At 39.8% G+C, this 18,354-nt stretch overlaps 1 protein-coding gene across 6 annotated transcripts in view; it reads right to left on the bottom strand.

The window, feature by feature from the left end:
- Window positions 1–470: 470 nt before the first annotated feature.
- pde4ba (phosphodiesterase 4B, cAMP-specific a) overlaps window positions 471–18,354 on the bottom strand; it is a 177,470-nt gene continuing 159,586 nt past the window's right edge. For 4 of the 6 annotated variants that reach the window (XM_014007383.1, XM_014007384.1, XM_014007385.1 and 1 more), the window contains 8 exons: window positions 7,617–7,710; window positions 4,858–5,141; window positions 3,399–3,563; window positions 3,188–3,287; window positions 2,931–3,085; window positions 2,702–2,824; window positions 2,373–2,555; window positions 471–2,280 (listed from right to left, as the gene is read on the bottom strand). In XM_014007383.1, coding sequence (XP_013862837.1) covers window positions 1,849–2,280; window positions 2,373–2,555; window positions 2,702–2,824; window positions 2,931–3,085; window positions 3,188–3,287; window positions 3,399–3,563; window positions 4,858–5,141; window positions 7,617–7,710 — 1,536 coding nt within the window. In that variant the 3' untranslated portion in view covers window positions 471–1,848. Of the gene's footprint in view, window positions 2,281–2,372; window positions 2,556–2,701; window positions 2,825–2,930; window positions 3,086–3,187; window positions 3,288–3,398; window positions 3,564–4,857; window positions 5,142–7,616; window positions 7,711–8,489; window positions 9,022–13,219; window positions 13,453–18,354 lie in introns of those variants that run through there. The other 2 variants (XM_014007387.1, XM_014007388.1) reach the window with 2 other exon arrangements.

Raw genomic sequence — 18,354 nt, 5'->3', positions numbered from 1 at the left:
ATATAATACATATATAAAAAAAAGGACTCCATTCCAGAGTCTTCTACACGTTAGACACCACCACTGCCAGGTAATGCAAGTGCATATAAATTAAAATAGATTTTACACTGAACAAGTATTTCTTATTTACAAGCTTAATAAAGTATAGAATAAATACACACTGTTATAAACAGCAAAAAAGACCAACTTGAGCTCAAACGGCAGAGACAACGGTGGTGGAGTGGTGGGTTAAAGGCATGATCCAGACACACAAATGGAGACACATTCCCATATAAACATACATGCTGAACTGGCCCCCCGAGGCATGCTTCATGGAAAGTACCTTAGAGTATCAGTAAACCGAAACTAAAGTGAAGAAACGTGATGCGACCTGGACACCCAAACCACCAATCATGATGACTCAAACAGAACTGGGAGGTCTGCAAACCATTTTCAAGCCAATCGCTGCGTTTCTATTGAAACTAATAAGATAAAGAGATAGGATAAAACTTTATTGATCCCACAGTGGGGAAATTTGCACATTAATGTATATTAATATGCTGGATGCTACTGTTTAAGAAACAAAACAAAAAAGTTCCGTAAAGACATTCTTTATCCTTTTTCTACCCCTTAAAAAGGTTGAAATCTGTGACGCTGGTTCCAGCTGTTCTGCCACTGCAAATTCCCAATRACCCAACTGTCCTGGAAACTTATCCAGCAGGGGGAAGGGAAAAATTCTTCAATTGACGTCAATGGGCACTTGAGGGATTTTGAGGGAAAAATAGCTGGCCTGATTGTTTTCAGGTCATGTCAGTAAAACCAAGATGGGCTTGTAAATCACGTAAATATTGCTGCTGATTAGGGTCAAAATACCGAAAATAACGGAAAAGTTAGACGACACATTTGAAAAACGTCGTAACTTTATAATGTGGCTGATAAAAAGATGAAAACAATTTTGTATTCCTTTTATAACCCAGTAGGAAAACTGAACGGTTTACAGCCAAACTGAAAATAGTTAATTAATGGTTATACATAAAGATGTTTAGGCCTGATGTTGACATTTATTCATTGACTGACTAACAGATCAACAATCTAAACATGAATCATATTTAAGTTCTACATGTAAGGAAAAATGTGTGCTTAGATTAAAAGAAAGAGGGAAAAAATAGGTAATGTGTATGTTTTCCCATTTACCGTAGATGTTAAAAAGTTAATGTTTTCTTGGATTTCTCTATTGCCCAATACATGGAAGACTTATTTCTTAGACATACAAAAGTTTTCTTTTTCAATTTGAAACTAGCATGTTTAATAAATAAAAAAAAACTATTATAAAGACAGTCGTAAAAAAGGCACACAAAAGGTTTTTGACAAATGGTACAGAAAAAAGTAAACACTTTTCTCTTGCTATACAAATGTGTCTCCATCAGTAAATCTTATTCTATGCTACTTCTAGATCTTGTTTCTTTAAAAAAACAAAACAAAACAAAACAAAARTCTTACGGTACAAAAATTCTCTCAGTAGTGTCAGTGTCCATTTAATGCCAGTCCAGAAAAGGAATCATTTTCCAAACTGGCTGGATATTTTCAAGTTCCGCTCATCTCCATTGAGACTAAACTGTTCGCAGTTACTAATTCCTGAGAACTCTGAAGCCATTTCTCAAAAAAAGTAGAAATAAAATAAAAAATAACCCATCTGTCTCCGTCTGGCTTCAACAACCCAAGTGCAAGGTGCCCCAGCGCTGGCCCAAAACAAAGCCCTCGCCACTGTGGGCTTATTTAAAAGCACAGCTCCAAGAGGATATTCCCTCTTTTTATTTCCAAAAAGAAAAAGGCCTTTCAAATCACCACGTGAGCCAGGTGATGGAAGCCCTATGTATCTGTGGGGGACGCCTCGTGCGTCACAATCTCTATTGCCGACTCAAYCATGGCTCCATCCTCTGGCACCTGACTGTCCAAATAGTCCAGGGGAGGAGAGTGAGAATTCCCAAGACTGTCCTCTTCCTCCTCAAACTCTTCCTCCTCATCGTCGTCGTCTTCACCGTCTTTATCCATCCCTTCTAAATCTTCCTCTTCCAAAGCCACGTCGAACTGAAACTTTTCCCCTCCTCCCTGTACACCTGGACCTCCACTGTGTCCGTGAGTGCCCTGGTCGTAAAAGGGAGGAGAGGGACTCTGGGGAATCATGCTCTGGTACCAGTTCCTGTTATCCTCTAAAGTGTCCAGAATGTCCTGGGCGTCGGGGTGCACCAGGTCCGCCCAAGTTTCCCACAGAGGATGAACAATGTAGTCTATGAACCCCACCTGAAAGACAGAAAAAAAGCTTTCGTTTAACTTTTTAAAATGTTTTTATTCACAACACGTCACTATTCATTTTCTTTTTCTTTTTYACACACCTGACTCTTCTCCACAGATGCTGTATGTTTGTCACACATGGGACTAATTTCCATCCCCCGCTCCCTTTCTCTGTCTCCCTGGTGGAAAAACTCCTCCATGATGCGGTCAGTCCACTGACGATACAACTCCAAGGACTTTGTGGGGTTACTCAGATCAGCACAGTGCACCATGTTGCGCAGCACCTAGAAACGGCACAGAGTGGCAGTTTGTTAAAAGAGATACTTAAAAAAAGCATTTGTTTTACTTTGAAAACAGATTTTGATTTAAAAGCACCTTGACTTAAAAGGCTGAGCTGTTCATTCATAAACATACAAGTCATGTAACACACCTGTATCCTGTCCGTGTAATTATCTAGCAGCAACACTCCAGAGCTCGTCACCTTCTTAGTCTCAACCATAGTCTTCAGGTCAGCTAACAGACTCATGTGTTTGGACATGTCCGTCGCCAAAACCTGCAGAAAAGGTGAACAAAGAAAACTGTGAGAATCAAAAGTACAATTTTCAAAGTTTCTATTTTTGAATTCATTGATAAGTGGGTAAAATAACTCCGTATTTTACCATGTCAATGACCATCTTGCGCAGGGACTGTCTCTGCTTCTTTGTGAGGTTTTGGAAGATATCACAGTTGTCTTCCTGTAGCAGCTTGAAGCCTACAGCCAGATGATGGTTCTCCAGTACAGACTCATCATTATACATCAGGGCCAGCTCAGAGTCTGCACAGCAATCAAAAAGATATTTTATTAAGGTAATTATATAAACTCAGCTAATAAATGTTTCTATGTTGTTTTTTTATGTTTTGAACATTTTAAACGTACTGGTATTGATTAGGAACTGGTTTGATACTCCAGGATGATCAACATCATGGATCGCTGCAGCAAAGATGGCGGCTAGGATCTCAAGGTCTGTGAAGACCGCCTGTGAATAAGACAGGAATTAGCATTAAACTGTTTTGCATCTAAAAAAAAACAAACAAACAAACAAAAAAAGAAAATACTGAAAGTACAACAGCTTTAAAGTCAGACTTACATCCAGAGCAGGGGTGGAGAGAAGGATGTGTGTTGACTGAGCGACATCAGCAGCATGCAGACTGTTATGGTAGGCCACATCTGAATGGTAGTGATCTTCCAGCGTCATCATGTAGGCCACAAACGTATCAGCCGGAATCTTAAATGTCTTTAGAAGCTCTCTCTCCTAGAAAAATGACAAGTTTGTGTTTGTAGGGTATTTTTCACAGTCATCAAAAGAAAAGAAAAAACACTTTTATAACCGGACGGGTGGCCGGGGTGCCAAGTGCCACCCATGATAACTGCCACCCCCGAATAAATGACAAACGGGTGGGGATCCTAGATTTTTTTATTTGCATTTAGATTTTATCAATGATTGTTTTTGATACTACTGTACTGTAATTTTCTTTAGCTGTGTATGTTTAAAAATAGCTGAATTAAAGCCCTTCGTAAAATTAGCATTAGCTGTAAGATTGATTTGGGAATAGCATGCAATTGACATGCAATCATTCTTAGCTACTCTTCAACAAGTTTCATATATGTTAATATATGTATCTTAATARTATGTTTTAAAATGACTGAATTATAGCCTTTTGAGGTTAGCTGTGGTGGCTGTTTTGACATTTTTCTACACTATCAGCTTTGTAAGTCTAAAAATGGCTAAATAAAAAGTTGTGACTATCATTCATAATGGTTTTGGGATCATTCTCACTACTATCACACAAATATTCCTCACAATATTTCTTAAAACAGCTGAATAAACGCCATTTGGAAATTTTAAATCAAGACTTATCAATCAACCAGTTTTTATGCTTTCTTTATTTGTACATGGCCCCTAAAAAAAACACCTTGGCCACCCCTGTGCCACCTCCTGCAAAAAAAAAAGTCTAGCTCCGCCCCTGGTTATATAAGCATATAACCAGTGGCTTGTTTTGCTTATATAAGCAAAACAAGGCTGTTTATCCTCTGTGCATGTTAGATGATTCATATAAAAGTAGAAAAACCCATACCTGAAAAATGGCGTACNCTCTTCAACAAGTTTCATATATGTTAATATATGTATCTTAATAGTATGTTTTAAAATGACTGAATTATAGCCTTTTGAGGTTAGCTGTGGTGGCTATTTTGACTTTTTCCTACACTAATTATCAGCTTTGTAAGTCTAAAAATGGTTAAATGAAAAGTTGTGACTATCATTCAGAATGGTTTTGTGATCATTCTCACTACTATCACACAAATATTCCTCACAATATTTCTTAAAACAGCTGAATAAAAGCCATTTGGAAATTTTAAATCAAGACTTATCAATCAACCAGTTTTTTATGCTTTCTTTATTTGTACATGGCCCCTAAAAAAACACCTTGGCCACCCCTGTGCCACCTCCGGCAAAAAAAGTCTAGTCTTTGCTTATATAAGCAAAACAAGGCTGTTTATCCTCTGTGCATGTTAGATRATTCATATAAAAGTAGAAAAACCCATACCTGAAAAATGGCGTACATGATACAGGTGAGAGGTCGGTGGTTGGAATACTCCGACACGCTGAAGATGTTCAGACCCCACTTGTTCAGGTCGTCCAGCTCCTTGGACAGCAGCTCCTCTTTCTCGGTCTTGACTCCGAAGCGAGAGATGCTGCTGTTAGAGAGTGAGGGTCCATGAGAGACCTTCTTAACTCCACTGATCTGAGTCATCAGCTGCTGCTTCTGTTGTTTCTTCTTCTCTCTCGTTTTGGATGTCGGCGACGGGATCTCCATTTCATTCTGTTTGTCTGTGCAAGGACAGAAAAAACAAAAAGGTAAAGAAGTGGACTCATTCTGTAGTCTGCTTTTGGTTTCCTCTCCACACTAAACTACAGGTGGCCTGCATAGGCTGGTTAAAGAAAACCCCAGGTGCGCTGCAGAAACACCTGCTGCAGGTTATTTTCTGAGGGATATAATTCTCACTTGTTCATTCAACACATATCTTTTTTTTTTTGCCTTCATGTTCTTTCTCGAACACCTGCAGTTTCCCTCAGCTCAGGTTTTGTTCAGTTCCTTTTTCTCGGGCATTGTCCCCCACCCCCACAAATTCTAAAGGTTTTTAAGGCAAGACAACTTCATAAAGTCACATATAGCCAGCTGTTGCACTATTTGCAATTCTCATTAWAGTTTACATTTATTTGAATGATTTCTATACATTTTACAAAGACTTGTTATCTGCATTAAATCTCATCAAGCCTCAACTGATCTTTTCATTGACCTATCTGCTCTTCATCATGGAGGGTTTTTCAATTACGAGCTTTAATTGAACTAATCACTTTTACTTTGGTGCACTGTTGTCTCTGCCTTCCTTCATGCCTTTCCTTTTTCGGCTCTGTTCTCCTCTGGCAATGGAGAATTGGCAACTAAAGCACTCCGATGAGTTTTGTGGGAAACAAGAGGCTGAGCAAGAAATCACCCTCTAGTCATTAAACAGCTAGTGTTCATTAAAACTACTGTCCGGTGTTTATATGTCTGATCTTTACGTAAAATAAGTGACATGGCTTACTTTTGTTCATTTCTATATTTTTACTCAACCCGAATCAAATGCTGTACATATTAAAATTATAATAATCATACAAGATGCGAAATGGTGCAGCTGTAGAGATTAGGGGTTAAACTTGTTTTAAATTATTTCTCAAGAGAAGCAGCGRAAACGAGGGGAAGAAAAACCTTTTTCATTTTCTCGTCCACGTCTTATATTTTGTTGTTTCCTACGTGTTGTTCAGTTCAATCTAATTTGTTTTCATCCTTTATGTTCTTCCTTTGAACGAGGCATCAGCATTAGAGACAGCGGGAGAATTGGAGGCTGTTTTTTCCCCCCTTTCATTATGTTTTCGGAGTTAGTTGTGTTCTGCTGCTGCCTGATCAAAAGGGACTGGTCCTGAGAGGACAACAATGGCAGGGAAAAAAAACAACAAAAAACCTTACTTGAATAGGCCTGCCTGTTGTCAACCAGTCAGCTTTACAAAGCCAGAAATTCTTAAATAAATTAAATAATGATAATTTATTCATAGGAAATTAAGTTATAAAAAAGAAACAAATACACGTGAAGCAGATGGCCTATATAAAACTGACAGGTATTTTTTGTGGTATCAAATAAAAATGTTATCCCTTTGATCTGGWTCAGTTTTTTAAAAAGATGATAAAAAGCAAATCTAAGAGCTCAWATAAAAGTAGTTTCAGTGGAGGGAWGGATTGAACAGTTCTTCTATCTCATTAAAGTGTATTTTTTAAATTAATTTGCTATTTCTTCCCCTTTCTATCTCTGCTGGGGTAATCCTCATTTCTTTATCGAAGCGATAGTCATCTGTTTGTATTTTGGGGTCAGTCGGAGGGGGAGGGAGAGGTAAAGGGACAACAAGGTGTCCCCGCTGGCAGAGATGCATTAAGATGGGAATGAGTCACCCAGTCTGCCAAGCTTATCACACTGCCAGCGAAGGGGGTTTCTCTGTGCATCGTTTTTTTTTYTYTTTTGCTCTCTCTGCAGACTGTTCCCTCCCTCACTTGTTTGTCTGGAATTCATTATACTGTTTGTTTTTATATCATTGTCCCTGCAAATGGTTTTCTTGACTGGACCCGGACATCTCGCTTAAGTTTGTTTTTGGTAAATGTGCAATGTCAGAATAAATTTCATAGCAGCTGATATGTTGACTTTAACATTTGTTGTTTTCCTTTTATACACTAATTAAAAGATGATCATAAAATGGTAAACAAAAAAAAATCACCTACTTATTTAGCTACTGCATCTATTCCCACCTCTCGAATGTGAAGAAATGCTGAACRCATTGTGGTTTAATTTATATATAACAAGCCAGATTTTCTGTTAAAAATCAATTTAAATGTAGTTTAAATATACTTTACTTTTCCGTGAATTTAAACAGGATTTTCCTTTTAGTTTTAGAGTGATTTAAATATGTATTTCTAWATAAATCTTCTCAGTAGAAGCTTCATGGCGCAGTTTTATTTTAATGGTACGCCCCCGCAGGAAAGCCAGCAAGAGCAACTTCCACAGCTCATCATCATGTGAAACACTGAGCCTCCCAAAATATTGCGGCAAACCTTGGCAGAAGTCTCAAACTCTGAGAAAACTAAATATGACCTTTTTGGTGATTTCTACGAGTCATTAATTATACTTTGTGGTGATTGAAGATGAATAATCAGGACCATGGGAAAAAAATCTGTGTGATTTCTGAATACATGTCCACAGGATTTTTTTTATTTACCTAGGAAGGTGTTCGAGATGAATTCGGAAACCTGATTCCCAGACCGACTCATCTCGGATAGGTGCGTCAACTCCCGATTCAACATCCGCTTAAACTGCAGAAAAAAAAAGGAGGGGAAGAGAGACATGTGTCGTCATTTTCCAGTTCGGGGAAAACCTGGAGRAAATTTTTGTACAAGATGCCATAAAAACCCAACTTTTATCACCAGGTTAACAATGTTGTTTATTTACTGTGTACAGTCAGTGGGGGTCATGATGCATTTTCCCCTTCATTTAGCCTGGAGTTAATTATGATGCAAACCACGATTCTTTACCAGAGGGAGACCATCAGTTTTTCATTCCCCTTAACTTCTCCACAGGAACCAATTTTAAGCTTTAATAAACTGAATCAATTTTTTATGGGGCATATCCAGCAGACAGACCTGCATCAAATACAGCAGTTATAATGTGAAGAAGAAAATCTTCGGTGTGTTTATATTGTTTCATTTTGAACCGTTTCAACTCTTCAAAGCAGTTGATTCAGAGTGCACACGGAAACCCAGGCACTGCAGCAGCAGCAGATGTTTATGACGGACGTGCACGCGCGTGCACRCACATCATCGCACATTCAAACAGACACACTGCTCTGCAGAGGGCTCAAGATGGAGCCTGAGCCTCAAAACACCATTCTGTCATGCTCTCCTCCAACCACACGATGGAAATATTTTTTGGGTTCCCTTCAGACTGAACAGCATCTCCAAATCTCCACTAAGGGCACCAGATAACATCTTAATTTRCTTAATTAAATTCATTGTCTTATCGGCGACGCAGCACAGAGCGGTACGACGGAATGAGTTCGGTATCCCGACTAGCTACGTAGGTAACTGTCACACACCTTAATGTAACCCCAAGACACCGACAGCAGGTAGTTGGCTTCAGGCATTTTGGACTCCTTTGTCTCGTTCCTACACAAAGCCAGAACTGTAATCCAGTCAAGAAAAAAAAATAGAGGAAGACAAAAAGGATTCTTTCAGCACCAAAAAATAAATAAATAAATCCTCTCTTTTCTCCTCTCAAATTTCTCTTCTTGAGCAGCAAKGAGAGCAGATTTAGGATGGCTCACTCCCACCCTGAGCTGCAGGAAAGGGCCAGCTCCGAGKCTCCATGCTCTGCAGGTGGACGGACTGATGGGTGCGGGGAAATTTCGGCTCTGCAGCCAGGCTAGACGATCCTTCGGGCTGGAGCCGTGAGATGGGGGACTCTCGGCGCACTGATGAATAATGGAAAAGAGGCAGGAATGGGAGGAGGTGAAAAACACAGCGTTGGAGACAGGAGGAGGGAGAGAGGGAGGCAGTGATGTTCATCTGACTGGAGGGGGGGTTCCTCCACTGGATTTGTCTCGCTTCGCTGCTCTCACTGCTGTAAGGCGCACACCCCCTCCTTTCTCAGTTTCTCCTCATGTTTTCCCCTTTTTTTCCTCTTTTTTTTTTGCTATATTCCATCAGCCCCAGCAACACTCTCCTGTTAGATCACATGATTTGACAGAAACTGGGAGAAGGCAGCCTTAATTACAGTTTATTATCAGTCTATATGACATGTTGAAGCAGGGGTTGTCACTGATGTAAAATATTCAGCCCTCAGATCATTTCCATCCTCTTTAATTTCCAGACCCTGTAATTCCCTCCTTAAGCCATTTATATCAAGCCAGCCATTGTGAGGGAATGTCATTGTGCTGCAAACCAGCTCCTCCCCTCTACAGTGCAACAATAAGGGCTGAGAATGGCACGTTTTGACGAATGTGAGCGCACATCAACTGTATTTTTGTCGCCATTATCTCCATCATCACCCGCTGCTGCTCCACTCCCTCTTTTKTGTCTTCTGTTGTCTCCTGACGACCAAGTGCGGCAGCCATTGTTGAGTACCCAGCCTGTTCATTATCTGCATGCCGTAATAATACTGGATGCCGACAGGGTGTCTGCGGGTGGCTATTTTTAACAGGCGTTAGTGGCGAAGATGGTCAAAAAAAAGGTGACAAAATAAAGGAGGGGAGAGGAGAGCTGGAGGATAATTGCGTTCTTTCCCAGTTTAAGGGAAATCAGCCATCAGTGTGTGTGTGCAGAACACCCAGACGCCATGACAACAGCATTAGGAAAAAGGGATGTTTTCCCTTTTTCTTCTTTTCCCCCTCTCRAGCAGGCATGTGGTATGGCGGCTGAGTTGTCACGAGGACGCACCACACATATCGCCTCTGCTTTCATCCAATGATGCATCTAAAATTGCCCCCCACCAAAAAAATAAAWAAATAAAYAAACATTGCCTCCCTCACGCTCCACCACTTATGAGTAAATGTCTCTCCTGGCTGCCACTTGCCAGCACAGTTGTCAATCTGTCTGTCTGCCTCCCTGACAGAATCAATGGGCTGTCCTCGGAGCAGATGGTGCTGTGGGACCACCTGACTATTACGCACTGGTACCTGTGATTAATTTCAAGTGTTTGTGCCTTTCAGTCAGTGTTTGCCAAGATGTTTATTTGTGGGAAGCCCTTGAGGAAGACTGCAGCATAGTTTGCACTGGTTCCTGCCACATCAGAACCGGCGCACTGGGAACTGTAAACACACGTTCTGTGGGAGCCTTTAGGTCCGACGCTGGCGTCGAAACTGGGAAAGACGTGTGGGAGATCAAAGCTTTCCTGAGAGGATTCCAGATTATCCTCCCACTGAGGGAAAGAACCAGAAGCAGGGAGGTCGATAGAAGAAGAAGAAGAAGAAAAAAAAGGAGGCAGCTCTTTATATAATAGCTTGCTGCATAATATATAAGTAAACCAGAAATAACAGCGGGGGCCGTTGCTGTGCAATGTGCTGGGGAGCTGCTAGAGGCTGCAAAAATGCCTCAGTRTACACAAACACACAACGGCAACCCACAGGTGCGATTAGCTAAACGCGGTTTCTGTTGAACTGTCACAGACATGTTTTACACACTCGTGTTTTTATGTTCAGTTCATTTAGAAGCAGGGAAGTCTTCATCTCTGATGACGGTGTAGAAAGCTCAACCTCTTAGAACATCAAGTTTGCACGTTTTCTTTGTCATTACCACTCAGGGTCCACACTGCCCCCCCCCCCCTTATTCTCTGCTTTTTCAAATGTCCTCTCCTGTCTATCYCTCGACCCTCTCTCTCTTTCATTCGGCTTACAGTGGTTTGGCTTGATTCAGCAGAGAGCTGCAGTGGCAGAGGAGGTGAATGAAGCCTTTAGCATTTTTGTTGGGAGGTAGGAGTGAGGGGAGAGGAGGAGATGGGGGGGTGGGGGGTGAGGCACATAAAGCTGAGCTTCTCCGTTTAGATGTGATTCCATGGAGCAGCTCAGTGTGCAGGGCAGCCAGGCGGACAGACATGGAGTCTCCCTCTGACACRAGACCAGGCTTATCCACTCACTGACTAACGACAACACGTATCAGTCCTCTCTCTGTCACTTGTTTATACATTTCAATTAGCATTAGTTACTCAAAGTTGAATTTTAATTGTGCTTAATTTCACTTATTCGACTTTATTATCATATACAGCATGTCGTTGTTAAAAAAAAACCAACAGTTTAAACTATTAAATCAAGCTCGAAACTCCMAACATGGATCTTTTTGTATTTTTTTTTACTTTAAAATTCCCTATTTTCCCAGACTGAACATGTGTCTCAGAGCCACTAGTGGGTGCCCTTTGTTCATCCAGCTGTACAGATCTCTGCAGTCTTAAAAAGGGGGTCGAGCACTCTGTGCAGGATTACAGGTAACTTTGTTGGGGAAAATAAAACTTTTTTGTCTATTATGTAGGAATATGTATTTAGAATCTTTTTAATTAATCAAATTTTACACACATCAGTCCAAAACATTTGTAAAATAAAACCACTATAATAAAATTTTTATCCTGAGAATATTTTTGCTGGAGCTCAGAAGGTTTCTAGTTTCAAATCAAGATTCAGTTGTTTTTCTTTCTACAGCAATATTTATAATATAAGTACTTGAGAATGTCATTTCATGTTTTTTTTTGTTTTGATTTGTAACGAACATTTCATGCCATGTTATATAAAACGGACAAAGACTTAAAACCATGTTTAGCCTAAAAACCCTTTTAACTAAAAATAGTGTCTACATTTTTTATGAAAATGTAAATATAGAKATATATATATACTTGATYRGCAGATTTACAGAGCTCATGGTTTTGTTTGATCCATCAGTTAAACGTGACGCAAGCGGGTAAAACTGGACTGGAAATGACATAATTCTGTAAAGATCAGGGGAACAGTCCTACGTATGAATTGTGCGTATGTTGACCACAGGTACAGACAACGCAAAGAAAAACTCACAACCTCTCACTTCCTGTGACTCACACACACACTCACACACACAAGCGTCTTTGTGTCTCAGCCTCTACTGTAACCTGTATAATGTATTGAAAAAACAATAACCTTCAGGGCAGGACACAAAAAAAGAAAAGAAAGGAGAAAGTAGTAATAAAGCAGACTGATAAATATATTTAAATTGATTAAAGCTTCCTGAGAGAAATTTGTGATTTGTACCCTTTTTTTTTTTTTTGGCTGGAGGCTGCCCGAGCTGCAAAAGTGTGCTTGAGCTGTGCGAGGCACTTTAACAGTTAGAAAAATCAAGCTAATGTTAAAAAACAAACAAACAAACAAACAAAAAAAAAAACCCCACTGAATTTTTTTTCTTGCACATACACACACACACACACACAAAAAGGCCAAAGAACAAAGTCTCTTGTGCTATTCTGCACCGTTTCTTCATACCAAAGCTAAATCACAAACACTTTCTCCATACGTGAAACTTATTTGCCGCACAGTCACAGATTTCAGACTTTTATATGTGATACATTGAATCTCACTCTATGAAAATGTTAYCCCTTTGTCATTACAGAACACTGGACCATTTCAGAGAATAAAACCAACAAACTCTGTTTGCTGCTCGTCCTCATCAGAAACATTTCATTGAATATTGTCGCCTGAAGTCATTAAAAAACTAAAATAATCTGGGAAGGCTAATAACACAAGATCCTTGTTTTAAATCAAAATATAAAACTTTCAGAAAGTTTCATTCTGTGAATGACATGAGGTAAGACCAATAAAAAATGACCTCGGAAAAGAAGCAGAAAAAGATCATCCAGTTTAGATTCACACTTAGTGAGGMAATTATAACATTTGTCGCAACACAGCTACTCTTGTTTTAGTCAATAAAAAGATGCTTAAACATTCTTAGCTGCAGTTCAAATATAACGATGTTTGTAAAAATGTGCAAAAATAAGATTAAATATAACTGTATGACAGAAACACTAAAGAAATTACCAAAATTAAAAAGTTTTATGTACGATGATAACAACTACTACAGATCGCCAACACAACTTTCAAAGAAATACAGTCCATGTCTCATTTCTCATTTACAAAAGTAAAATAGGTTTAACATCCTTCCATAAAACAGTATTAAAACAACAATTTAAAGAATTAAGTGCAATATTGAAAAAGAAAAAAGTTAGCATCGCAAAATTAAAAAAGTTCTGTCTCCAAACTCAGTTTACATATTTTGAGAATAATTCAATCATGCAGCATAAAACTCAAAAGAAACTTACCTTTTTCCAAAAATTAAGCTTCCCTAATTTCTTGTCTTTTCTGTCAAAGCAGCAGGCACCCATTATTGCTGAATGCAGATCTGAGGGGGGCTTTCTGTCYGTTAAAGAGTTTGTCTCAGTCTGACTACAACATGAGTAGAAGAACTGAGTCTGGACTCTGACTCTGGGAAACGCCACAGCTCTAGTGTCTGGCTTTGGGCTGCGAGGTCTGACTAGGCTTTACCTCACACCCTGTGAATGTGGTGCAATGACTGGATGTGTCTGTGTGTGGTTGAGAGCGCTCGCCTCAAACACACTCCCCTCCTGGGTGTGGACCCGCCTCTTGCCTCTTTGCTGCTCTTGTTGGTTGTTCACTCTCCAGCAACTGAGAAGTCACAGCTCTGTTTACGCTGTCAATACCWGACTGATCAATGTGAATAGAGTGTTTCTCATTTTTAATGAACACGGCTGATTTCTCAGAATAAAAAGGCAGCCAGACATATTTTGTTTTCCCTTGAAAGCCAGAATCAATGACATGACAGACGTCTTGACAGTTTGATCAAAGGAGCAGCAATAAACGCATTGAGCCCAATAATTATTTGTTTTTAGTCTTATGTCTTAAAAAAATAGAATGTAAACAGCACTAACTTTAGATCCTTATAAATTATTGCCACTTTGCATAGACGAATGAATATAAACCTGTATAATTACAAAATTTCTTTTGGCTCATAAATACAGTTAATGACTATTTGGTCCCTAAAGTTCAGTCAGATCTCAAAATCTGTGAGCGGGGAYGGTTAAACAACCATACAAGYGGGGTCCTTGTAAGTGGGCCSATTGATCTCCCATAAAAGACATCAAGCTTTAATCAAACCTTCTTATGTCTCAGATGGACACAAAGTTAGAAACAGCGTTCTGAGCTTCTCTGGATCTATGGGTCTCCAAGATTTTTTTTCCTTTGACTGCTCAGAGCCAGGCATTGGCCTAAATAAGTGCAAAGAGGTCTCAAATTCAACACCACAGGCGTCACACAGACCACTGTCATGGAGTCACATCACCATTTTGTGGCTAGTTSAGCAGGTTCTGCCCAGTTAGGACTCCAACCATTGTATTTAAAGTTTTCCTTGTCAGGACRATGTGAGCTTTCCCAAACAGGTTTGGACCATTTATTGGTTCCTGTGCCTGTCTACAGTCCATCAGCTCCTTCCAGTGGATTAAGTGTTGACGTCTAATCCAGGCCTGTAGGGCAGTCCTAYAGACTGTTGTTGAGRTACCTACAGCMGACTCTGGTCCTTTGAAGTGGGCCTGACTGCCAGCTGTTGCAAAGTAGTCAGCTCTCTCGTTACCATAAATGCCAGTATGTCCTGGTACCCATTCAACAGTAACACTGTTCTCTCTCCCCAGTCGATTGACGGCACACTCCCAGGCCAATAATGACATGAAGTGGGGCTCTAATAGCAGCTTGGCTCTCTGATAGGATGAATATTTCATTCTGTGTACACTGAAGGTCTTTGAGAGATGCCACACACTGGTGGATTGCATATATCTCAGCTTGAGATACAGTTGAAAAACCACCTAGTGTGTATTKTACGCTCTCTTACTATAGTTGCGCAAAATCGGCACCACTGCACCTACTGACCCCTTCAGAAGGGATCCATCTGTAAAACAGTAGAAATGGTTGGAAGACATGTCGATCATAGAGACGTTACACCAGACGAACCTGTCTTTAATCTATGTCTTAAAACTTGGCTCAAAATTGTATTTTTKGACCATCCTGTCTCCAGGTCCTGCAGTTACTAGAATAGCAGCAACTGCCCAGTCCCAGATTCTAGTGTGCTGTGAGTTCAATTTTTTTCCAGCTACCAAACTGGCGTAGCCTTATTGCACTGGATGCAGCCTCCCCTAAGATACAGTATGTCAATCTAGAGGAGTCAGGTCTAGTAGGACTTTAAGGGCTGCTGTAGGTGTTGTTCTGATGGAACCTGTGATGCTCAGGCAGGCCATATGTTGCACATGGGTGAACATCTATCTTGCCACCCCAACTTGGACTCAAACCCACCACACTTAAGCACCATAACACAACATGGGGTGGCTGTGCAACAATACTAAACTCCTAAAATATTTAAGTTGCACAAACCAAAACCAGTGAAAACAGCTTATCTTCAGCTATTTAAATAAGGAATTAAGTTGATTAYTCTGTTGATAGTTGTTAATTGCAGCTGGATACATTTTTCTGCCATAAATACCTTTCAACTTGCTATTTTGCTTAATCCCCATGCTTACACTTTTCACATAACAGAGTCTACAGCCTTGAAACGGGATAATTTTCCTACACACAACAGACCTTGGCTTGTATATGTCAGCCATACRTAACAAAGAGGACAGTCATGTACTGCGAGTCCTCGGCAGGAGCAGCCCCCTACATTTCACCTTGGAGGTGCAGCAGTAACCTCTTGCATTTCACTTCCCTCTTACTCATGTTTCATACTCTGCTGCCGCCGCTTAAGTTACAGTTTTTCCATCCTCAACACAATAGATGCACAAGGGTCACCTTTGCTGATTGGCCCATTTTTGCTACCAGAACCAGGTTGATTGCAGCAGCCCACATAGCAAGGGTGGGGGTGGGGTGGGGGGCTGCAGTWGTGTAATGTTTAGTATGATGTGGAAAAGACGATTAACCTACTGTTACTCATTCTCAGCCATACATGGACATGAATAGTTCATACATGGGACACAAACATGGACAGCTTCTAACACAGTTTTCAGTGTAAAGATGCATTCTCTCATTCCCACAGCAGTATGAAAGATGGTCTTGATACAYAGAGGTCGAGCCAAAGGGGTGGCCAGGGTGGTACTTGCCACCCCTGGCACCTAAATGGTCATCTCCAAATAATGGACAAGTGGGGTGGGGTTTGCATGTGGCATTTCAAAAATGAACATTCAATAAGAAACTTTTTTTATTTTTATTTTTTYGCTAGCTGGGTTATGTCATGGAGATTGTTGTTCTTGGCTACCATCACACCAAATTTTAGCTCAGTRTTTTGAAAAATGGCTGAGTGATAGCCATTTGAAGTTAGCTTTKGCAGCCATTTTGGATTTTGGATTTGAAATCAGATTTCGTAAAAAATCATGTCTTGGCTGCTACTATGCTAATATTCAGCTGTGTGTGTTTAAAAATGGCTAATTTTTTTGCCCTTTGTGAAATTAGCATTAGCAGTCATCTTACTGGATACTAACAATCTTGCTGCTTGCTCTGCTTTTTATCATTCTTGGCAAAAATTACACACAATTTCAGCTCAATATTTGTTGAACACAGATAAATTATAATCGATTAGCTGTGGAGGCTATCTTGAATTTTGAGATCCAGAGTAATTTAATTTACTTGTGTGGAACCCCCCACCCCCCAAAAAAAAAAAAAAAACCACCTTGGCCACCCCTGTGCCATCCTATGCAAAAATGTCTAGCTCCACCCCTGTTAATTAATCAAGACAACATTGTACCAACTGAAAAGCTTCTCAATTGACAAAAAGTGTTGTATGTAATCTTAATTTCAGTTTTAATAACTTATTATTCAACTAATAAATTTTCCTGTTAAATAAAACTGACTCATACACAAAGGAAGGTATGAAACATAGTTAAAGAACTTTTTTGTGGAATAAATTTGAACTGTTCAGTTAAAGCTCGTTTCCATTCTGAAGATCTTAATCCAAGCCTTTAATGTTTATTGTGTTATTTAATCACTCGTGTGTCTAAAGTGAGAAAAGTCTGGTTGACTGCCAGTACTGGATGTGTGTGCCAATGACGGCAGGAATAGAATAAACAAACACAACCATTAACCAGCCAACAAGCATGATGGGATGTCTATTGTCGTCTGGATAGGGAGCAGGAGATGAGGAAGGAGACAGGAAGAAAGAGTCACTCTGCAAAGATCCCTCACACACACACAGCGCTCAGACACACACAAATGTTCTCTCTTTTCCTTTCTAGTTTATTGTGTTTGACCCTCCGTGGGATCTCTCACATCCTGTTGTCCAGTTTTATGAGAAATAAGCTTTTCCTCTCAGCTCACATAACACAAGTTTCCAGTCTACTACTCAGCTTAACCAGCACATATTTGCTCTTTGACTTTCACAATAAAAAAATGTCACAATCAAAGGTTTTTAAGTCAAAAACAAGTTTAAAATACAGGATGAAATGTGTATCAATTCAGTTTCCACGTTCTCAAAAAATGCTAATAGTTGACAAAGATTCTTAACCATTGAAACTTATTACTCCTAAATGTTTGACCAGGAGACAACTGGTCTTATTTTGCTGGTTCTGTGGAATTTCACATCTCATCCAAAAGACTTTCAACAACGGCTAATAAAACCTGAAAATTCCCACATAATGTATGTACTGGTTTTTTAAAAAACATTATTTTTATTGAATTTCCCCAGTGGCCCACTGCAGCACAGAAGGCCAAAAGTATTATCTGCCCACCAACATTATAAACAAACATCTGCATACTGTTCACAAGAGGCCTCAAACTGTAAACAGTGTCAGTAACCACTGTTTGTATTACCAGTGCTTAAACCACTAAACAGAAGTAGATAGAAGAGACTCAAAGAAACGAAACATTTCAGTGGATGAATTGAAAGTGAAGCTTTGTTTTAATGAGATGATTTTAATAATTTAGTGAAATAAAGTGAAATACTGTTACAGATGCTACATGTGTGAATGTAATTCATTCCCAGTTCAAGGCTCTGTCACATTATGACATTTTTCACAAATTATGCCAATTTATGAAAAGTTTGTCCAACAYTAAACATGTCCAASATGAAGACTGAATTTAAAAAAAAATCTACTGGAAGCATCTTTTGGMCCTATWTAGACTGTATGGCAAACAGATACAATGTAAAGCTGATAAGAGTAAAATAGTCATAACAAAACTTTGACAAGTCGTAAAATGTTATGCTGCGTTCACACCGAACGCGATTTCAGCTTCAAAATCGCATCCAATGCTTCAAGTTGGTCGCTTGTGCACTTTGAGATCAGACGCAGGTCAGCTCTTGAAGCGCTGCACGGTAACATCCTCCCCGCCCCTCCCTCCTCTGTCAGGCTCTGTTTAATGTCAGACGAGGAAGTGGCTTTGCTTTATTTACAGAGAGCAAGAGCAC

This window comes from Austrofundulus limnaeus, unplaced genomic scaffold (genome assembly GCF_001266775.1).
Source record: "Austrofundulus limnaeus strain Quisiro unplaced genomic scaffold, Austrofundulus_limnaeus-1.0 Scaffold41, whole genome shotgun sequence".
NCBI classification, from domain to species: domain Eukaryota; kingdom Metazoa; phylum Chordata; class Actinopteri; order Cyprinodontiformes; family Rivulidae; genus Austrofundulus; species Austrofundulus limnaeus.
The sequence above is the reverse complement of the archived record's forward strand: the minus strand, read 5'-3'. Positions and strand labels throughout refer to the sequence as shown.